This window comes from Leopardus geoffroyi, chromosome D3 (assembly GCF_018350155.1).
Source record: "Leopardus geoffroyi isolate Oge1 chromosome D3, O.geoffroyi_Oge1_pat1.0, whole genome shotgun sequence".
Taxonomy (NCBI): Eukaryota; Metazoa; Chordata; class Mammalia; order Carnivora; family Felidae; genus Leopardus; species Leopardus geoffroyi.
In genome coordinates, this window is record NC_059339.1 from 77,458,417 (window position 1) to 77,481,652 (window position 23,236).

The window sequence follows — 23,236 nt, forward strand, 5'->3', positions numbered from 1 at the left end:
TAGGCCTGATTGCGCTCCCAGGAAGCTTAGAGCCTTACGCTTGTCTCACGCATGGCCTCGCAAACTCTAATGAGGAGAGATTGAGAAGAAGGAGAAATCGAACAGAGGCAGGTTGTGAAATTCCATGTGTCTGAGCAACTGCCCTGTGGGAAGCGCTGTTGGGGGGAGTAATCGCTTCTTTGGGGGGGGGGGGGGTGGGGAATGTCAGATTTCCAAGATGGTCCTGCTTTCAAAGATTCTGCCCCAAAGTCGTCAAACTGGTCAGAAGGTTGCCTTCATTTGGGGACTGGAAACGAACTAGGAAGCAGCGTTCCCAGATGAAGGCAGTTCTTTCCTAATGTGGAATCTGCTCATTACTGGTTCGATAAGCACAGACGGGTCACCTACTCTCCCAGCCCCTACCTGCCCCTCGGTAAGAGGCAGAGGCTCCTATAGAGTCGTTGTGTGTCTGCTGGTTCTGCCCGGGACCTGCTCCGTCTCATGGGGACAATATACGTGTTTAGAGAACAGCCCCTCGCCCACCGTAACCTCCCCATCACAGGGATCTAGAAGGGGCTGCAGTCACAGTTGCCTTAGCCCTGGCCTCAGGGGACGGCCTTTATGTCAAACCAGTTAGAGTGCTCCATGATTTCCCCACCGGAATGAAGTGATTCCTTTCCTTCGTGTCTGTGTCTTTCCTTCGTGTCGTCCCCCAGCTGCTGGCTGTTAGATTGTGGCCCCGTTGAGCCTGCTGGGCCGTCACCCGTGACAAGCCCTCACTGTGGCCGACCTAGCTCGGGGTGGGCCAGGGAGGGGCGTGCGGGCTCCCAGGAAGCCTCAGCCTCGTGGGCTCCTCCCGCTGTGGGGCATCGAGGGGGACAATCGACCCGGTGGCCTGTGACCCTCTCGGAGCCTCCCTGGGCCCGCGTGCGACTTTAACAAACGCACGACCCTGATGTGCCGGCACTTCTGGCAAAAACCTGTTTGGGCAAACACAAAATCGCCAACCACGTTAAGCGACATGCCGAGTAGCATCTGTTCTGTGACCCGTGTAGCAGCTTCTGAGTGGATTGGCCCTTGAGCCTATCCTGAGGCCCAGGATAGAGGCCCAGGAAGAAGGATGCTTCTCGCTTCTGGCTCCAGAGAGCCTCTGTGGGGAGAAGGGGTCAGGGAGGGCAGAAGGGAAGAATGTTTACAGCCCCTCATTTCCTTCTATTATGGAAGCCAGCCCGCCTCCTTCCCGTTCTCCCTCTTCACATGAGTCCACCTGCACGGTTGTAAGAATGTTCTGTATTGGTTAAGGCTATTGGAACCCGTGACAGAAACCCAGTTTTCCCCAAGTTAAACCAAAAGGGGACTTTATTATAAAAATACCGGGGCCATCGTGCAACCCAGGTCGTGCCTGGGACCTCCGGGACATGGAACTCAGACGTGGTCGGGGCTCCCCTTCTCTCGTCTCTGTTTTGCCCGGAACATCCCACTGGGTCCTCCTCTCCTTCTTTCTGTAAACACGTCGTCTCTTCTTGTGTGGTTCCTGAGGAAACGTGACCGCACGGAGACCCAGACACGGAGGGAAAGACTTTTCTGTGCCAGTTGTGTATGGTGCCCATTCCTGGGCAGGACCACCGAGGCCACAATGGGACAGGCACTGAGGTCGGCCCATGGTGACCGGGAATCTGTGCCAGGACCCGTGGCTGAGATCAGGATCCCGTTGGAACATGGGGGGCGGCTCCTGGCCCTCCCGCCTCTCTTGACACCCTGTTCTTAGACGCTGACCCCCAAGCTGAGCGCTTGGACACTGATCTACGTCCGCACTGCCCTGTACTCTCCCAGTAACTGCACGTTCTCCAGCTGTCCTGCCCCAGAGGGTTGACAGAAAACCGGATTCTAAATCTTCCCGCGATTTAGGTGGCATGGCTGACCTCCCCTAGTCATTCGTAACGTTACAAATGTCGAAAATTGTCCTAATTATTTATGTTTACGTCTTCATGCAAGCAGGAACCCCGTCAGTATTATGCACTGCTAAGCACCTAGGTCCTGGGACAACGTAAGCAGTAAAGATTCAATAAATGCAATTCATTTTAATGAGTTTCTGCCAAAGTAGCAGACTGTTAGTTTTAAGCTTAGAATTCACATTTAGCAGAGGCAGGCCATGCCTTCACAGAATTATCATGTATATTATTAATAGTTTTGCTCCACGTTTCCATGTCCCACTTCTTGTTTTTAAATGTTTATTTCTGAGGGAGAGACAGGGAGAGGGCACGTGTGAGCAGGGGAGGGGCGGAAAGAGAGGGAGGGAGAGAATCCCAAGCAGGCCCCGTGCTCTCAGTGCAGAGCCCGACGTGGGGCTTGATCTCCTGAACCGTGAGACCATGGCCCGAGCCGAAATCAAGAGTCGGACGCTTAACCGACTGAGCTACCCGCGTGCCCCTCCATGTCCTACTTCGTAATCCCTTCCTTTGTACCCCAAGATTCTGTCTTTGCCCCAACACGGACAGCCAAAGGGGAGTTACCCCCTTTGGGGCAGAAGGGATCATTTCAGAATCTCAGGTTAAGGTGATGAATTCTTGATTTCTAAGATCAAAGGCACCATTCAGATGTAGAAACAAAAGGGTATGAAGGGGGCTGCTCTCTAGCATAAGCAATTTTTCTTTGAATCCCTTTGAAACCTCTAAGGTCGGGCATGGAGAGGAAAGTTAGAGGAGAACTGCTACAGGTTACCAGGCTGTCTGTTTCCACCCCCTTCCAGCTGAGTCCTGAAGATCGAGCAAGGTCGAAAGATACATGCTTTGTTGTTGTTCTTCTTCTTTTTTTAAATGTTTATTTATTTTGAGAGAGAGCACGAGCAGAGGAGGGACAGAGAGAGAGAGAGAGAGAGAGAGAGAGAGAGAGAGAAAGAGACAGACAGAACCTGAAGCAGGCTCCAGGCTCTGAGCTGTCAGCCCCGACCCCGATATGGGGTCGAACCCATGAACTGTGAGATCATGACCTGAGCCGAAGTCAGATGCTTAACCGACTGAGCCACCCGGGCGGCCCATACATGCTTTGTTCAAAGATTGGTCATTCCAGACTGGAAGTGCATCATCTGGGCCTCTGAGCACTTTGCCAGTGTCCCCTGAGCTCCAGGGATGTAAGAGAGCAGAGAGAAGGGGACGCGGGGCTTTAAGGCCAAATGACGCAGAGTGATGTACCGAAACCCACTTCGGGATCAGAAAGACTTGGGAAGACAGTCGAGAAAGGACCCAAAAAGCAGACCGGGTAGATCCCGTAAGTCTGGGGCTTGAGGCGAAGCATGCGCACATGAAGGCTGAGGACAGGACAGGCACATCAATGGGGGCAGCAAGGACAGAAGCCGGTGACTCCGTGGGGGAAGAGCTCACATCCAAGGACCAGGTAAGACAAACTACATTTTCAAGGATTCTGGAACAGGAGGGAAACAGATCAAGGAGAAACAGATGCAAACTACAGGCCCTGCAAGTCAGGATATGCCTCCCTTAACTCGGTTGCCATCTGGGGAGGAAAAGGAGGGGGTAGGAGCGAGTATTTAAATACTCTCAAATTGACCCAGTTTTAAAACTGAAAGTGATTATATTAAGTTACTGCAAACGAGGCAGAAGGGGGCTTTAATAGAACTTTTCCAGGCTATAGGAAAAGGTAGTTACATTTTGCCCCCTGGAGGCCATGGCTGAGAAATTTTGCCACGGAACCTTAGAGGCCACAACTTTGTTTCTACAGATGAGGAAACGGAGGCCCAAGGAGAAAGATGGGTGGTTCGAGGTGATACTGCCCTGCAGGGGCACAGCAAGGAGGGCAGCACAGATCTCCTGGATCTTGTTCCGGGGTGCCCAGCACCACAGGGCATTGTCCTGTGTCTGTCAAACTCTCACACAAAGTACCAAGCCTCGTGGACAGAGCAAATGTAAGAAAATGTCTGCCTAGCTTTTTCTCTTTTTCAAATAGAGATAAACTGAGAAGCTAAGTTTTTTTTTTTTTTAAGTTTGTTTTTGCTTATTTTGAGAGAGAGAGAGAGAGAGAGCAGGCAGGAGAGGGGCAGAGAGAGAGGGAGATAGAACCCCAAGCAGATTCCGTGCTGTCAGCGCAGAGCCCAACGCGGGGCTCAAACTCACCAACGCCAGATCATGACCTGAGCCGAAGTCAAGAGTCGGACGCTTAACCGACTGAGCCACCCAGGCGCCCCAAGAAGCCAAGTTTCAAAAGCTTTTGACAGTCACGTGACAGCCAAGTGGCGTGGGACATACAACGCAATGAGCATCTTTGATTAGTGAACGTGGTCTGCCGCCCTGCCTTCCCGTCGCTGTTCCTGACACTTAGCATTAAGTCCCCTCATGGGTGGCCGTAGCAACTGTGACGCCCAGGGAGGTAATCAGAGGAGCTGGGTGGGACAGAAGAGGTGGCAGCTGGAGAAGTGGCTTATTCTGACAAGAGCGCTTAGGCAGCAGGTGGCAGATAGATTGAGGAGAAGAGGCAGCCAAGTTTCTACGCTCTGATGATGACGTCCCGGAGGGAGGGCGCGGCTCTTCCCAGGCGTATCCTTCCACGGATGCAAAAGGTGGCAAGGGCACAGCGCGACTCAGAATGTGGTGTCGGGCCCCGTTAACCAGGTGCTGCTGATTCAGATCTGACACGAAGCGACTCATTCCTGCCCAGCCAGCCAAGCTCCAGTGTTCCCGCGAGGGCTGACCAGATTCCAAGTCATCCATCGGATGTCTTCCTGCTTGGTCTTCACTTAAGAACGAGTCCTACCTCTCTCCCTCCAGCTCAAGGACATGAAGATCCCTGAGATTCTGCCCCGGTCTTCACTTAAGAACGAGTCCTACCTCTCTCCCTCCAGCCCAAGGACATGAAGATCCCTGAGATTCTGCCGCGCTCAGGACGGTTTCCAATACCTTCGGTCTGTAGGCGGTAGCTTGGACTTGGGAATTGAAAGTTGAAACTCCCGCCTGGAACTGTGTCTGCTCATCAGTCCCAGGGGCTTGAAAAGGCAGAAAGCAACAGAGACTCCGTGGTGTAGGAAGCAAGAGAATGAGTTTGGACGGGGCAGACCTGGATTCCAATCCTGGCTCTGTCTTCTCTTAGCTCTGTGTTGTTGGGAAGGCTGCTTATCATATCCGAGACTGTTTTCCATTTTCTGTAAAACACGGTTTTGGTAATTGCTAATAAGTATAAAGAAGCGTTTATCTGATACAAAGTAAATATGGAAAAAAAAAATGTTAGCTGGTATTGACTCTGTACCAATTCTTTGCCCCCCTCCCCCCACTCACAAGGGCTACCCAGATGTGCTAAGAGGGTTCTAAACTAGAGTGCATACCTTTGATTACGTCCTACGTCGTTCACCTCTTACTCCGTATGATAATCATGTCTGCACATATACAGCTTTGGCTGGATTTAAGAACTGTGTCTTCCTCACCTCTGGGTTCCTAGCGCTCAATGGAACAGACAAATCAGTAGGTAAGAGAGTGAACCGATTGTCGTATAGGCGATCTCTTAAAGTTTTCTTTCTGATTATGCCACATGATAGAAGGGAGGGTGTATGGGATCGGCCTGTGTTTAGGTGATTTCATTCAGAAAATTAGTATGCCTATTTCTCCATGGAAGAAGGAAAAGAAAGCAATATTACATTTTGGTTTAAGATATGCAGCAAATCCAAGGCAACTCCAGAATCAACACCTAGGCAGAAGAATGCTTGATTTCTGGCACGAAACTAGATCTCCCCAGATACTGGCAGCAGGGCTTACGGTAATTCAATTCTGCTCCTTTTCCTCGGTCTTTGGAAGAAATAAGCTACTGGGAGCTCAGACTCTACTTGATATCACAGAACTGCCAGAGATAGAGAATGAAGAGCTGAGAACAGAGACAAAGCGACAAAAGCCCCAGTCAGGGGGTGGGGTTGGAGACTTCGGGGTGGCTTAGTGGTACTTCGAGACCTCACTTACTTTAATGACTTCCTTTGTAAGAAAAAGACAAACGGACAAAACTGAGGGCCCAGTAGCATCAGGAGTTGATTCCCGAGGGATCTCCAAGGTCACACTTGTCACAACCATATCACACGGAGGGAATGTGTGGATGCTGAGCGTGGACCCTGCCCTTGGGCAGGATGTCCGGTCAGGTGTCACAGCCTCTGCTTTATCTCCTTCTTCAAAGGGCCTCTTTCCCTGTTTTTAAGAGCCTAGTGTTAAGGCCATTCCTACAGCAGGGTGGCAGGGAATGACCGTGAACCACACAAATGTATCTGCTAAACCCAAACTAAATATATTTCCAACTCAACTTCCCCTTAGCTGGATCCTCAAAATGCTCCTGTCCTTCCAACGTGAAGTATGGTGGAGGGGAGATTGGAATGCAAAGAAACAAGACTCAACCAACAGCAATTCAAATACCTTGCTTTTGAAAACTTTACAAAACTATATGACCATTTTTTTTCTCCAAGTCCTTCGAAAGCGCCTTTGCGAGCGAGCGAAGGGTCCCAGAGTTTACCTTTCATCAGCTTTATAGTGAGTTAGCTTCTGGGATATTTTAAACTACAACCTGCCCCCTTCCCCCAGAGCCCTTCACCCCTCTTACCTGCCTTTCTTATTTCTTCTATAGCACCACTGCCCTCTAGATACTATATAATTCACTTATTTATTATATCGACTTCTGCTAGAATGTAAGCTTCATAAGGGCAGGGATCTTTGCTTGTTTTGTTCACTGATGTTTCTCAAGTGCCTAGCACAGGGCCAGGTGCATAGTTGATGCTTCAAAAAGATTTGTGAATAAACGAATGAAACAAATACTGCATAATTGAGTCAATGAATGATCTAGCTAATCTAGGATCGGGACAGCAGTAATCCAGGATTTGGAAATTGTAAAATTTGAGTTCTAATCCAGACTCTGTCCCTTAACTTTGCCCATTATCATATAGACTTTCTGGGCCTCTGTTTCCTCGTGTACAAAATTAGGTGGTTATTTACTCATTCAAGTAACATTTAGCGCAACACAACTACGGTCAAAAGGACACAAAGATGCTTCCTTGCATTCAGAATCCTACCACTTCTTACAGAGCACAGAACTCCAAGGTTTCAAAAATCCCGCCTCTCCCAAGCCCCGCCCACTCGCCTGGCCTTTCTTTAGGCTCCTCCCCGATTCAGCACTGCCGGCTGCCAGTGCAGAGGCCCCGCCTCCGCCCGGCGCAGTCATCCAATGGCTAAGGTACACGGTTAGGTGAGTGCCAGGGAGCTTTAGGTGCCCTTTTGGCGCCTGACCAGAGTCTTGGGGAATTCAGTTCCTCTTGAATAGTCACTTCCCCGAGTTGTCTCTGCGATATGCAGGATCACTCTCTTTTCCAAGTTCGCTCCGAAGGGTCGGACAAGGCTCCTGAGTCCCATCGCTGCCCTCCCCAGGAGCTCTGGGCCTTCACTGGACGAGCCTCTCGCCCCGCGGCATTCTGGGAGTGGTAGTTTTCTTCTTCCCAGTTCCTTCCCGGCGGCCCGCTGGCTAAGACGCGCAGGACTACCACCCCCAGACGCCCGAGCGAGTCGCCAGTCACGTGGCCCGCAAGGCCGAGGGGCTGGTGGGCGGGGGCCCGGCCGGTGCTCCGCAGCTGTCTGTGGCACCCCGAGCTGGCGGGCCGTGTCGGCCCCTGGAGAGCCCGCCATGGTGCGCGCGGGCGCCGTGGGCACGCATCTCCCGGCCTCCGGCTTGGACATCTTCGGGGACCTGAGGAAAATGAACAAGCGCCAGGTAAGGGAGACCCGCGCTGGGGGCGCGTCCGGGAGCAAGAAAAGGCTGCGACTGCGGGAAGTCGGGGCTCCCTGGGTAGGGCTCGGGCAAGGACAGCGCCCCGCGCCCCCAGGCTCCCCCACCCGGCTCTCAGAGGCCCTGGGTTCAAGTCCGCGCAAACCTCCGTGTGGGCACGGGTGTACGCTTTCCTGCGCTGACCCGAGCGCAGTGAGGGGAGTGTGGCCGGGAAGGGGAAGAGGATAGAAATCTAGTTCCGTGGATGTCAAATGTGGTGGAGAAAGCGAGAGATGACTCGGCCGTGAGTGACAGCTGTCTGCACGTTGTTTGAAGGGCCACCCCCTGGAGGAGGGAATAGACTTCTCTGTGAGGCTCTCGAGGCCTGACATCCAGAAGAAGGCTGCCCGAGGATAGAAGGAACGGAAAGGCAGGCGAAAGGAAAGAACTTTCTGGCAGTGGGAACTGTCCAGTGCTGCCTCCCGAAGTAATTGCCTCGCACTCTGGGAAGTGTTTTGCCCACCGTGCGTCGGGACTAAACAAAGCTCCTTGTGCCTGGCGATCTCACTGGTGGTGCTCAATCATTTTAGACTGATGCAGTGTTCCAGAACTCTTCGCTAATCTCCGACTCTGTCATCTGGCTGCACCTTGAATATAGGAGGCAGTTAGCGTGGGGCCCCTGGGCAGCTGGGGTTGACTTTTCGCTCTTCTGTGACCTCAGAGGAAAACTTCCTTCTTGCTCTCTCCTTAGTCAGCTCCTTGGCCAGCATCGCTGCCTTTGAGTCTTCAATATAAGGCGAGAGGGAGGAGGGACTGGAAAGCAGGCCCTCTCAGCCAGGAAAAACGCCACAGTGTAAGCTTCTAGAGAGAGAATTTAGGGGACCTGTAGGGCACGTTAGAGCCTAATGGATCCTAATTCTTCTATTGATACTAACAATAAACTATGCTAAGAAAAATGGAACCATCCTATTGGTAATTTTGATTGTCTTTGAAAATGGTATAAATTCTCATGATTTTGAGACATCCTGTCATTTTTGCCACTATATTGAGGAGTCGGGTGATGCCTGTGGCACGGCACAACGTGTTCCTGTGGACATATGGTTTGTTATGTTTTTTTCCCAAATAGAATTACATACTACTGCGGTGGCGGGAGAGTTTGGTGACTTGAACTTCATGAACTATGTCTAGAACCTGGTTGTTTCTAGGTGTGCCTAGCTGATGAGCCCTTGGGAGTTTCTGTGATTAAGAGGAGTTGTGGCAGTGATTATCAACAGCTTGAAAAACCAACAGCTAATTCCCTGAGCACCGATGCTGTTCCCAAGAACCTCCAGGAAAGGGAGCTTTATTTAAAAATCTAGACTTAATTGGCTAGCGTTTTTAAATGTCTCTAAAACTGGTACTGATTGCGGGTGGTTATAATCGCAGACGATCAGAGAAGGCCTTCTGACGAATGTATCAATTCCTAAACGAGTTTGCTTTTTGAAAAATCTGTATATTCCCTCTCTCAGTGATTAGGCCTGTTGGCTATTGCATTGTCTATGTTTTGCTAGTTTTCTCATTAAAATTCAGAGGCTCAAATCTGCTGCCTCCTGGTACTCTTTTTTTTCCCCCCTCTCCTTTTAAGCTTTGTCCTTTTGTTTCTTTTTCTTTTCCCCTCCAAAATAGCATTCTCTGACACCTTGTCAGGCATGCATGCTCCAGCAATCTTGGAAGTGGGACCCCCTTTCTCTGCCGCCCCAGCTTGCTCTAAAGTAAGGCAAGAGCCACATGCAAAAACAAGGATTCTTTGTTTCTGCAGTGAGGAACAGAGGAAGGAAGAAATACAGCGGCTGGCATTTCTGCTGCTTTGTGGGCCAGAATCTCTGGTCCGGAATGTTTGTTTAAAACTCTCAGACATTAGCTATTTCATTTTTGGTTGACAAAGACTGAGTGTGGGCTTGCTTCTAAACTTTGCTGGGGTTCTGAATTGCCAAGCGTATAAAATTGGTAGGCGAAGATGAATTAACAGGAGGCACCAGTGAAACGTGGTGGCAATTCTGTTAGATCCCAGTTTGTCAGCAGTCCAATCCAAATTGTGTCTCTAGATTCTAGGATTTCAATCCTAGACTTGGATTAGCTAGTCTCTTAAAAGTAGGGTGTTGAAGTATGATCTGTGGTTTTGCAACTAGCTTGATTATTAGGTTTTTGTATAATCGGTCGTTTCTTTAGCAAATCGATGTCTTGCTCAAAGGAAGTGTTTTGGTGGGGGGGGGGATTTGATTTTACTTCCCCATGATGAATTTTGCAAGCACAGAAAATCATACTGGAAAAGATAGTCTTAGTACTGGGTCTTTATAACATAAGTGGCGAGGATTTACACTTTGCTTTTATCAGGGTGGAGACCGATGGTTTGAAAACTGGTCTACAAATGACACTTTCTGTTTAAAATGGTGGCTTGTGGCTTTCCCGGGCAGATCTGCAATTCATAACGAAACAACATTTACTTATCAAATCCTTCAAGGCAGAGTGGGTGGAGAAGTTTCTGAATGTGAGCTACAGTGAACAACTGCTGCTTGAGACCAAGGTGCCCTGCAAGGCCGATTCTACTTTGGAAGCAACAATTTAATGTATTGCAGCCCGACACCTTAACCATATCTGCTTGGCAGTCCAGTCTCCTTATTTGCACTTCTGGGAATTTACTGAGAGTTTCATAATTTGCTATTGACATAGTAGACAAAGAGGATTTTTAAAAATATATATAAAGTTTTTATTTACTTATTTTGAGAGGGAGGGGGAGAGAGAGAGAGAGAGAGAGAGAGAGAGAGAGAGAGAATTCCCAAGCAGGCTCCGCGCTCAGAGTGCAGAGCCTGATGCAGGGTTCGAAACCATGAACCATGAGATCATGACCTGAGCGGAAACCAAGAGTCAGACACTTAACCGACTGAGCCACCCAGATGCTCTGCCAAAGAGTTTTTGTTTTGTTTTGTTTTTTAAATATGGTGTGTAACCTTAATTTTGAATTCGATTTACCTTCTTTTCGACTGTTACATCAAAACATCTTCATGGTCATTTTTATCCATTTTTACGTTTCCACTCTCAGTTGTTTCCTTCATAACCACCTGCAATGACATAACTTCACAGACATATACTCATAACAATAGGAACTCGGCTTTTCCCACCCACTGCCGTGTGAGATTGGGTTTTCCTGTTTTGTCACACTCTTCAAAGTAATTATTTTAATGGCCACATAATATTCTGTCACATCCCTTGAAACATTTATTTTCCCCAGACTTTGGAATTCTCCTAGGCCCATCACTATTTTATTTTTATTTTTTTTTATTTTTAAATTTTTTTTCAACGTTTATTTATTTTTGGGACAGAGAGAGACAGAGCATGAATGGGGGAGGTGCAGAGAGAGAGGGAGACACAGAATCGGAAACAGGCTCCAGGCTCCGAGCCATCAGCCCAGAGCCCGACGCGGGGCTCGAACTCACGGACCGCGAGATCGTGACCTGGCTGAAGTCGGACGCTTAACCGACTGCGCCACCCAGGCGCCCCGGCCCATCACTATTTTAAAGTATAGAGAAGAGTTTAAGAGAAGAAAATTCAGCCATGAATTCCACCATGCTAAGATGGCCTCTGCCAGCACTTGAGGGCGTCTTCTTGTGTTTGTCTGACAAACTGTTGTAGTTTGTGGAGATTCTCCTGCAGCCCACATACACTTTGGTTTTAAATAGTGCAGTAGCTTGCCATTATTTACGCAATCATTTCTCTGCTGTGGCTCCTTTATTTCCTTCTCTCTGTTACTAGAACTGGGACCGTGACGCATATCTATCTGCCTTTATTGTACACTGAATTCCTAGAAGGAGGATTATTGGGCTGAAAGTAACCTTGTGATACTAACGCCAAATTGCTCTCACCATGATCGTATCCACATGCACATTGCACATGTCCATATCGCGCCACAGTGTACCCTGGGCAAGCACTGAGTATTAGCATTAAGAACAACAACAACAACAACAACAAAAAAAACAGAGGTGCCCTGGGTGGCTCAGTCGGTTAAGTGTCCGACTTTGGCTCAGGTCATGATCTCATAGTTCGTGAGTTCGAGCCCCACATGGGGCTCTGTGCTGACAGCTCAGAGCCTGGAAGCTGCTTCGGATTCTGTGTCTCCCTCACTCTCTGCCCCTCACCCATTTGTCCTCTCTCTCTCTCTCTCTCTCTCTCCCCCCGCCTCAAAATAATAAACATTAAAAAAGATATTTATTTTCTCACTTTTTATTCAACAAATTGAGTACTTACTCTTTGCCAGACCTGTATTGAACAAGATACAGCTGTTAACAAGGCCAAAATGACCCTTGCTTTTGTGGAACTTACAGTCTAACGTGAAAGACACATTAGAAATGATATGTATATCGGGCGCCTGGGTGGGTCAGTCGTTAAACATCTGACTTCCGCTCAGGTCATGATCTCACAGTTCACGAGTTTAAGTCCCACCCTGGGGGAGCTTGAGCCCCACTTTGGGTGAACACGAGCCCCGCTTCCGGTATAAACACAAGCCCCGGGTGAGCCCCACTTCTCTCTCTTTCTCTCTCTCTCTCTCTCTGCTCCTCGCTCACTTGTGCCCTCTCTCTTTCTAAAAAAAAAAAATGATGTGTATAATTACAATAGTGATGGATGGCATAAAGAAGTACAGGATGCAGTGAGACTATGTAAAAGTTTTATTAGAACGCGGCCATATTCATTCTTTTCCATATTGTCTTTAGTTTCTTTCTCACTCCAGTGGCAGAGCTGAGTCACTTCAACAGAGACCCTATGGCTTGTAAACCTAAAACACTTATTATCAGGCCATTTGCAGAAAAAGTTTGCTGACTCCTAGTTCTAGTGGGTCAGGAAAGGCTTCCCTGGGGAGCCGATGTCGAAAGCAGGATTTAAGATGAGCGAGCATTAGGTATGCTGAGGAGTCTGGGGAGAGAGCCTCTGGCCAGAAGAAGTAGCCAGGTGAGGTCCTGGAGTGGATAGGAGCGTGTGCTCTCCGAAGCGGAGTGCAGTGAGCTTCACCAGCCGAAGCTAGGGATTTGGGGACGTACCAGACAGGGCGTAAGAGACCGTATTTATCCTCAGAGCGGTGGCACACAGTTGAAGGGATGCGGTCGGAGCAGGGCATAGAGATGATCGGATGGCCAGAGGCGCCTCTGAAAATGAGTACGGGCTGTAACAGGGAGAACGCACCGGAAGAGGTGTGCGTGGACGTCGGGAGGCTGGTCAGCAGGCTCTTGCAGTTGCCCAGTGGGCGATGTTGGTGACTTGGATGAGAGCGCAGCCAGTGGGAATCGAGAGATTGGAACAGGGTCCAGAAGTATTTAGAAAGTAGACTGTGTAGAGCGAATGGGTGGGTCGGTGGGGGGTGGCCCCTGAAAGAACAAGAGTCCTGCCACGTAGGTGACTGCACAGGTGTATGCGGGCAGGTAGAGGGGGGTCGTTGAATCAGAGACGTGGGGATTGAGCAGTTTCAGTTCCACGTGTGTTGCCAAAAGTGGTTGGTTCAGGTGGGGGAAGGAGGTCTTTAGAAATGAGGATGTCTAGGGACTGAGACCCTAGGGTATTGGGTAGGCCGTCCACGTGGCTCGTCGGGTCACCCAAGACAGGGGTCGTGAGGAGGAAGATAGAGGCAGGTACTGGAGTAAGGAGCCAGCCTGGAGGCCCTGAAGGGAAATGCCCTGAAGGACTTACATTTCGAGTAGTAGTAGGCACAGTGACTTCTGTCCTCAAAGCCTCTTGGAAGACCGGAGACGTCTGGCCCAACAATTCAGCTACAGCGGAAGGGTGTTGGGATGTGGGCAGGTGTTGCTTTTCCCCTTGTCGTCGCCAGGGGCTGGTGGATGTGGCAGGCGGCTGTCAGCAAGGAAGAGCCTTGAGCTTCAGCAGGACAAGCCGGGTGGATATTAACTCAGTGGTCTAAGGTGGGACGAGGCCAGCTTCGAACTCGATATTGTCTTGAGTGGCTTTCTGCCTGTGTTCTTGACCAGATATCATTTACTGTTTAAAACGTTTATGGAAAATGTAAACTTCCAGGTGTTTAAAGTTTTTGTTCACTTTGAAATGTAATTTCAGATGCAGAACAGCCTCATTGCTAAGTGCTAGAGGACTGTGAAGCCTCATGTGGGGCCTCCTTGGCCAGGGCGCCAAGGGGTGGTTCTAGGCTCTGTGCCAGGCTCTCACATCAGACGTGCCCTCTCTCTGCCAGAGCGGTAGGCCCTCGGGGTAGAACTTGAGTAACAGACTCTTTTTTTTTTAATTTGCATCCAAGTTAGGTAGCATATAGTGCATCAGTGATTTCAGGAGTAGATTCCTTAGTGCCCCTCACCCATTTAGCCCATCCCCCCCCACAACCCCTCCAGTAACCCTCTGTTTGTTCTCCGTATTTAAGAGTCTCTTATGTTTTTGTTCTGCTCCCTGTTTTTTTTTTTTTTTAATTTTTTTTTCAACGTTTATTTATTTTTGGGACAGAGAGAGACAGAGTATGAACGGGGGAGGGGCAGAGAGAGAGGGAGACACAGAATCAGAAACAGGCTCCAGGCTCTGAGCCATCAGCCCAGAGCCTGACGCGGGGCTCGAACTCACGGACCGCGATATCGTGACCTGGCTGAAGTCGGACGCTTAACCGACTGCGCCACCCAGGCGCCCCATGCTCCCTGTTTTTATATGATTTTTGCGTCCCTTCCCTTGTGTTCATCTGTTTTGTATCTTAAAGTCCTCCTATGAGTAAAGTCCTATGATATTTGTCCTTCTTTAATTTCGCTTAGCATAATACCCTTCAGTTCCATCCAAGTAGTTGCGAATTTGAGTAAGGAACTCTTCAAGGTTGAGGGTTCTGGGAAATCCCAGAGAGGTAAGTTGAGTCTTACCGAGGCTTTAATAAAGTGGGTCCTGTGGATTGCTCTGGTTTGTTGTTGTTGTTGTTTTCTCTCTCTTCTCTCATTGAAAGAGAAACAATAAATGGAAGGCTAATTCCACGGACAAAAGTTGAAATGCTACCTAAGTTTGTAGTTTGCGTGACTTAGTTTAATGTCCTAAAATAAACACAGCTTCCTTTGTTTGTTTGTTTGTTTGTTCAAAAACCAGCTCATCCCCAGCTTAGGGCTAGTGAATAGAATTCCATTGGTTTTCACTGGGGTTTGGCCTTTTTCGTTCCAGCTCTATTACCAGGTGTTAAACTTCGCCATGATCGTGTCTTCTGCGCTTATGATCTGGAAAGGCTTGATCGTCCTCACCGGCAGCGAGAGCCCGATCGTGGTGGTGCTGAGGTGGGTTCTGCAGGCTCTTACGCTGCCGCCTTGTCACAGAGGAGCAGCGTCGCCTTGAGTGAAAGCCTGCACGGCAACCAAGACTGGGGATTTTGGTTGGATACAGTGTTAGAATTTTCCGCTAATACCTCTTTTCATTGTTTCTGACCTTTGGTGACAAATCGTGTCTTTCTCAACAGACATTTTAGAGCTTTTATCGTGTTGATGCTAATGCTCCAGTGCAATATATTTGCTTTTGTATTTTAATGCTTTAATCTGCCTAAAATAACAATCGTATGTTATTAATGCATTAATTGATTTTGAAACGTAAGTAATTTAAAGCCGTTACTTGGTTTTCTTTGTACCAAGCAGACAGGGAAGTGTATATCCCTGGTGCCTAGCGGAGCGTGCTGTATTTTTTCAAGCCTCTTCTGCAATACTGGTGTAGATGGCTACTCTCTTGAGACTATTACTCTTATAAAGCACAGGAGGTTAAATTTAGAAAAGTTAATACTTTAATTCACTTTGTATAGCCGTAAAGTCAGGCAAGGGGGAAAATTTAAACAGTTTGAAATTAAATAACCATATTTGGGAGTCCTTAGGTACCTCAAGATGCTCTCTGTCCGTGTGTCCTAGACCATTGAGCCTTACTGTGGGTGGGAATGGAGGCTGTTATTTTTTAAAAAATTTTTTTAAATGTTTTATATGTTTGAGAGAGAGAGCTCCAGTGAGAGAGGGAGACATAGAATCCAAGACAGGCTCCAAGCTCTGAGCTGTCATCACAGAGCCTGACACGGGGCTCAAACTCGTGAACCGTGAGATCATGACCTGAGCCGAAGTCGGACGCTTAACCGACTGAGCCACCCGGGTGCCCCTGAAGCCCGTTTGTTTTATGAGCGGGGTCACCACTGGCCAGTGCAAGAGCCAAGGTCAGCACACAGGGTTCTTGGCTTACAGACCAGCGCCCTTTCCCTCCCCTGCTACCACATCATGGCGCTTCGGCCATGGCCCTGGCTTCAGCAGGTTGCCCCTGTGTGGCCGGCCAAGGGGCCTACTTCTAGAGGTACACTGCTTCCATAAATGTAGGAGCCTTCGGATAGCATACGGGGTCCCAATTCACTGGTTTTCACACTGCGCTCTAGGACTGCCCGGGGGGCCAGCGGATAGGTTAGGAGGGAGAATGGGATCAAGTGTGTGGATTCTAGACACCCCAGCCTTGCTTTAGTCATGACAGCTCCATTTGTATGTATTGTAGGTGGTGATGCTTCCTTGTAAGATTTCGTTTGAGGGAGGGGTTTTAAGGCTTTTTTTTTTTTTTTTTTTTTCCTAAATAGAAATGAAAAAACCTCAAATTCAGATGGGCCTTCTCACTTAACAGATAAAGAGCCTGAGGCCCACCGAGGCCAAGCCACTTGCGTCTTACAGTTGCTCTTGGCAGAGCCAAAATCAGATCCCAGGTGTTCTGGTTTTCCTTAAATCACACAGACACAGCCGTACAAAGAAATTGTTGTAACATTGCAGTATCTGGGGACTTTTTTTTTTTTAAGCCTCCTTTATGGTACTAAAGGACTCTGGTTTGTCAGCATAGACTATTGACATCATGAGAAATGTGTGACCTTGGGGAACATTGACCTTTGGCGAATCCCTGGCCCATGAGGAAAGCAAGTGTAGTTGATATTAGTGAAACATTTCAAAGAAGTGCTTTCCTCATGGGCCATGATAACGGCTTTTGGTGGCAAATGGTATTCTTGCTGCCTCTGAGACTCGTCCGGAAGGTTTTTCTAGCTGCAGTTCTTAATTGTTTTCTCTTTCTTTCCCTCTCAGTCTTTTATATTTCTAGCACTCTCTCTGTTTTTTTATTCACTTCCTGTTAGATCTGTTACCATCCTCAGCTGTCATTGGTTTAACTTAAAAATAAATACATCAGCAGGTACTTAGTGACAGGCCGGTCCCTGCTGTATCTCTCCTTGCTGATCCGCATTCATTGACAAGCTTAAGGTGTTCCAGTGCAGGGAAGGACAGGAGGGTCACCTTCTTGAGCTGCACCTGTTATGAACCCACGTTTTCCTTTAAAGCACCCCATTTCGGGGCGCCTGGGTGGCGCAGTCGGTTAAGCGTCCGACTTCAGCCAGGTCACGATCTCGCGGTCCGTGAGTTCGAGCCCCGCGTCGGGCTCTGGGCCGATGGCTCAGAGCCTGGAGCCTGTTTCCGATTCCTGCCCCTCCCCCGTTCATGCTCTGTCTCTCTCTGTCCCAAAAATAAATAAACGTTGAAAAAAAAATAAAATAAAATAAAATAAAGCACACCATTTCTTCACCAGTCTGGCTCTTCCTGTCCCCTCCTGCCCTCAGCAGACTCGCTGGTTTTTGATTGTATGGCCCCTATGTTGCTATATTTTTAGGTCTTATTTATTTTCTCATGCGTTAAGACAAAGCATGAGCATATGTAAAATGAATTGTGTTTTGATGATTTCAGCTTCTGCTAGATTACAATTTACTTTGACTCCATCGACGATTTTTGGCATGGGTTTAAACTGGTACCGTGTGGGATTATTTATTGACCTCCACATCAGAAACAGTCAACATTTGTTAGAATTGGGCTCCCTATAGAGTATGGTCTAAATGATGATCCTGCAGGAGCCCAAAGACTTGGGTTCGAGTTCTGTCCCAACCCTCAGCTTGGTTTTCGGATAGATCGCTCTCCTAAGACATTCGTTTGTTGGTTTCTCTTCCTTGAATGGCAATGCCATGTCCTAGGTGCTGGGGATGAACCACAAAATGCAAGAATTGCCCTAGAGTATCAACCAGCTTTCAGGGTCTGCAGTTCTGAATGAAAATAGTAATGTCTTTGTGGATGTAGGACTGTTTTTTAAGGCTAAAACTTGGCAGCTTTTACTTCAAAGAGTTCCCATTACACTTGGTTCTTTTCTCTACCTAATACAAAGTACAGAGGGGCCTGCTACTATCCTTTTCATACTTAAATCTAAGAAGAAATCCTTTCCTTTCTCACTCCGTGTCGTCACCGCGAGCAGTCAGAAGGAAACCACGGTGACTGGTTTCACAGGTCCTAGATACGTGACGACGGAAGTTGAGACTCTCACCGATATGTTTATTATTGTATTCTTCGTGAATTGAAACGTTGCCCTTGGGAACCCAGGCTAATTTGGATGTGATTTTGTGTCTCTTCCCAGTGGCAGCATGGAGCCGGCCTTCCACAGGGGCGACCTTCTATTCCTGACAAACTTCCGAGAAGACCCTATTAGAGCTGGGGAAATCGTGGTCTTTAAAGTCGAAGGACGAGACATTCCAATAGTTCACAGAGTAATCAAAGTTCATGAAAAGTAAGGAGGCTTTCCTTCTTTTCGCTGTTGTTTGTGAATTTTGGTAGCTGGTTTTATTTGTTTTATTTTTTATATATTTTTATTTATTTTTTCATTAGCACTGATTGTGATCAAACTTCTATTTATTTGTTTTTTCATTTGTTCCCCCCATCAGGTTTTTATTTAAATTCCTGTTAGTTAACATACAGTGTAATATTAATTCCTGTTAGTTAACATACAGTGTAATAATAATTTCAGGTGTAGAATTTCGTAATTCAGTTTTGGCAGCCGGTTTAATGGCTGGTTAGAAGTGGCAGAAACTCTGGATTATGTTCCTAGACCCGCCGCTCACTAATTGGGTGACTTTGGACCTGCTACCTCGCCCAGCCTGTAGGATGGGGCTGATAACATTATCATTTCCCACCGTGGCTCACGGGACGATTGTGAGAACCAGACGAACAGGTGTCTCCTGAGGCCTCGGAAACTTAAACTGCTCTGTGACATAAGGTGAACCTACTGTAGCCTGACACTTACTTGAAGGAGGCTCAGGGAGAATCCAATCCCACCACAGCTGAGGATGATCTTGATAGGACTGTCTTCTGACACGCAGAGAGCCGCCTGTTTCCCTGTGCCACTTTGGACCGAGTGGCACGCTCTCAGCGGTCACCCTAGCCCTGGACGGACGCAGATGCCTTTTCCGGCTCATCCCGTGGCACGGGCGGCATGTGTCCTATGCCGGTTCTCCCCCCACAGATGCGCTTCCTTTCCTTGACATGCCAGCGGTGGCCTCTGAAGACACGCTTGGGAAACTAGAAGCTTCTATCTCAAATGTACTAAGTTCTCATGGGAGAGTACAGTATCAGTGGAATAGAGAATATTAGTGGAAACGTTACATTTTATATACTCGGCTATTCATTTACCTTTACGCAGCTTAGTGTAGCATTTCCACCTGCCTGAGTTATGGAATTGCACTTAGACGTGTGTGCTTGTGGTTTTAAAAGAACAGAGCCTTTCTCATCTTCTCGTCGCGAGTGGACGTGGGGGGACGCGCACACGTGTAGTGCAACTATCCGAACGCTTCCGGTGTTAGGTTCCCATGCCACTCCCTGCTTCCAGGTGTTCCCCGAAGACATTGATAAAGAAGTTGAAAGAGAACTTATTCAAAGTGGAGGAAATAATGATGATTTTCTATAGTTTGCATGAGTTGTGAGAGAGGCCGCGTGGATTTTTATCCTCTTGATTTCCTTTATAACCACAGCTGCAAATCAGCTTGCTGCCTTTGGCATGGCTTCAAATCTTTGTGGGCTTTCAGTATTTTATCTAATTATAATGGGGCATTTTTTCATTTGTTTTATTGGAAGAAGACCCTCTTTAGAGCTCTATAATGCTATAATGTTGTGTTTCTAGTGACAGGGCCGTGTAAGCATCGGTTTGGAGTGTTTAAAATGATTCCCACATGTCTCTTTAACACGCTGGTTTTATGCCATTTGTGGTTCCTGTTTCTCTGCAAACCAGATTTTATACCACTTTGCTCAGTGGTGAAGGAGATAATGCATTAACATTCTACACTTGGCGAGGAAAAATAAGTTTGAGGAGGGGTAAGGGCACACTGGGGTTTGAATTACCTTGCGCTCAAATCTCTGTGATCCGGGACCAAGTTCATGTCCAGAGTGAATCGGAATATAATCCGCGGGGACACGCTGGTCTTTGCGGACTAAGAAAGTGAAAGCAGTTGCTGGAAGCTCATCGTTGCCCTGCCGGGGCCCTTGCATTTTGCCATGCTTTTTGGTTGGCAGGAAAGCTTGGGCGTTTTAGAACTTGAGGCTGCAGAAACGCCAGTAGATTCGTGCTTTAGTCGGATGGTTGTAGTCGGATGGTTCCCTGTAAACCATCCCCTCAGACCAAGAGAGATCGAGTTCTCGCGGAATGCTCGTCCGAATGCCCGCAGCAGACCGTCAAGTGCCGGGTAAACTAAGTGCTTTCTAATGATGGCGTGCTGAAAATCGATTTTGAAAAGTCATTATTTTGCTTTCTAGAGATAACGGAGACATCAAATTTTTGACTAAAGGAGATAATAATGAAGTTGACGACAGAGGCCTGTACAAAGAGGGCCAAAACTGGCTCGAAAAGAAGGATGTGGTGGGACGAGCCAGAGGGTGAGCATTAACCTTTAAGTTACATAAAGGCTTCGGGAACCAGAAAAATGGAAACAAACTAAATGTACAGGCTAAATAGAACTAAATGGAATCACTCGTTACAAACAGTCTATGTCGGGAGAGTTGCGAGTAGTCTGAGTTGTGCTCCGTGTATGGGGTCCACGGTGTAAATACAGCTCAGAACTAAGGACCGAAAATCTAAAACTGAGTTCAAGTATATTGTCTGCATCATCGGTTTAATCCTGTTTTTGAAAGCAATCGCCCCGTAGAGGTTAGGTATTTGTGGTTTTAGATAGCAACTACAAGAGACCCTCCCAGAGATAACCACTGTGGAACACTGTTCCCTGCACCTTATACGGATGCATGTGCATATATAATACATGACTTTACATAGGACGATTTTATTTTGTTTCTTTACCCAACATGAAGTGAGAAATTGGTTGCTGTGTCAAATCTACATCCAGGTAGTTTTAAATGGCTACGTACCGTTGTTCCCGAGAATCACAAAATCACAGCTTACGTACCCAGTCCTTTCCCGGGGCGACACATTTAGGTTATTTCCTGTTTTTCACTGCCCAAAACAGTTATGTGATAAATCTTGTAATATTCATCCTTGCATAATTGCGCCAGCAATGAGTTCTGCTTCTGACACAGCAGAGCGTGTATCCTCTTATTAAAAAAACAAAAAAAGGCAATTTTTCCCCTCTCTTGGTGACCCTTTTCTATGTTTAACCCTTGTTAGAAGTGTCTTTTTTGTTGTTGTTGTTGTTGTTAATCTTCTCTAAATCCCATGAGCTGTCGGAGGCTGGAGAACACTGGTTACCCTTTTCTCAGATTCAGCTCTACTAAGCAGATTGCAATTTGAGGTCTCTTGAGGTCTCTTTCTGCTCCTTTTCTCCCTCGGCTCACCTTTTAACTATCTTACACCGCTGCGTTGCACCTTGAATATCTGTGGGGAGATGGGAGTGACTTCCAGCTGGTCAGTCCTCTACTTGTCCTGTCCTGGGGACAGGCTGTGTATAAAGGGGAGGTTGGAGCTGCTGACTGACATAAGATTGGAGGGTACCCATGTGTTAACCGCGTTTCCCGTGAGTGAGGGGAGGCTTGGGTCACACTGATTACATATTGACATTAACTTTGTCAGCAGAGTCATTGGCTGGCTTATGCCCCGGACCTTCGGTGTCTGGGAGCATAGTCACATGTGGGTATAAATTATGGGATTCACATCTGTGTTCACTGCCCAGCGAGCGTGTTTGTTATATTTGAAAAGCCCTGTGAAATGAAAATGATGATGTTCTTTCCGTTGCAGACTGATTCTCCGTGTACTTTGAAAGCTTTCTCTAACAGCGGTCTTTACATAGGCTATCTGAGTGTTACTTCTCCCCTGAAAAAATTAAGAACGAGCTTGATGAAAGTTGTCAGTTCCATTTGTACAAGCAGCTCAACTAATTATTTTAATTCTGTTATGGTGAATGCAGCGAGCACAGACAAGTGGCATCTCTAGTTGAAATCATGTGCCTGCTTGAAAAATGGTCCTGGCTCTTAGTTGTGTTGCTTTTGATTAATAAAGCCTTTTGAGGCAGGAGTGACTATTATTCTTACAGCCCCAATCAGTGCTTATTCCCAAGGAAGATTTGTTTCCCAAGGCTGATTTAGAGTATTTTTAAATGTTGCTATCGTATTACAAGCAGTTTTTATATTTCTGGCTTTTCATCCCACAATTTAGGTTTTTACCGTACGTTGGTATGGTCACCATAATAATGAATGACTATCCAAAATTCAAGGTAGGAATTTGTGTGTATGTCTGAATTAAATATATATATATATATATATATATATATATATATATACACATATATATACATATACGTATATAGGCGCTTTTACACGTGCAATTATAAAGATGCAGTCTGTTTAAAATGTTTTCCTTGTTATTCTGTTTTGCAGAGTATTTGTATTGAACTACAAATTGACATAACCATTTAAATTATCAACATTTAAATTAGTTATTTAAAATAATTACTTTCATCTTTTATGTTCGTGGTGTATTCTAAAATGTCACCTATATATTCATTGCTGTTTATCATGAAAACCTTTAAACATACCAAAAAAAAAAAAAAACCAAAAGCGATGCAATAGACTCAGTAATGCTGATCTCCCTACTTCAATAAAAATGGTGTCGATGTTTTTTTTTTAACAACCACTCGAAGAACAATAGGACATGGACGCAAGAGTGAGCAGTGGATTAGCTGTGTTTGTTGGGTGCTTGATCCTTGGTCCATCAATATACTGGGGGCTTTTTAAACCATAGCAGGGCAGGCATGAGAGAAGAGGTCACCTTTTGATTCTGTCCCCAGCCTAGTATTGAGCGGACTTCAGCTGAATACATTTATAGAGCAAACTTATTTGTAGACCTCCCAGTAATTTTCCACTGTGTTTTCTTTCCAGTACGCTCTCTTGGCTGTAATGGGTGCATACGTGTTACTAAAACGCGAATCCTAAGATGAGAAGTTCCTGGCACCAGATTGAAATGAATTCTGCTGCAAAAGAGAAAAACTAATATATTTGAAATGTTCCACTTTCTGTATAAAAGGAAACAATGTGGAGACATTTTTGTCTTGTCCAAATAAATGATTCATCAGGAAAGACTGTTTTCTTTTGTGGGCTCTGGTCTGAATCTGCCCAGTCTCTGTGGCCCTCGTCGTAGTCACTCTAAACCAAGCACGGGGGTCTGTGCCACTTGAGGAGTCAGGCGGGCCATTGCTGGACCTGCTGGTGGGGACAGC

At 47.1% G+C, this 23,236-nt stretch overlaps 1 protein-coding gene across 1 annotated transcript; it reads left to right on the plus strand.

Moving 5' to 3' along the window:
* The first annotated feature begins 7,159 nt into the window (after positions 1-7,159).
* On the plus strand, positions 7,160-23,096 carry SEC11C (SEC11 homolog C, signal peptidase complex subunit). The gene is made up of 6 exons (XM_045457561.1): positions 7,160-7,716; positions 14,887-14,996; positions 18,166-18,315; positions 20,331-20,450; positions 22,177-22,234; positions 22,899-23,096. Exons 1-6 carry the CDS (start codon positions 7,630-7,632, stop codon positions 22,950-22,952), a joined length of 579 nt encoding a protein of 192 aa, XP_045313517.1. The 5' UTR covers positions 7,160-7,629; the 3' UTR covers positions 22,953-23,096.
* Positions 23,097-23,236: the final 140 nt, after the last annotated feature.

Coding starts and splice junctions, on each gene's coding strand:
- SEC11C (XM_045457561.1), top strand. CDS start 7,630: ATGGTGCGCGCGGGCGCCGTGGGCACGCATCTCCCGGCCTCCGGCTTG. Junction 14,997..18,165: donor CCGATCGTGGTGGTGCTGAG/GTGGGTTCTGCA, acceptor GTCTCTTCCCAG/TGGCAGCATGGAGCCGGCCT. Junction 18,316..20,330: donor GTAATCAAAGTTCATGAAAA/GTAAGGAGGCTT, acceptor TTTGCTTTCTAG/AGATAACGGAGACATCAAAT.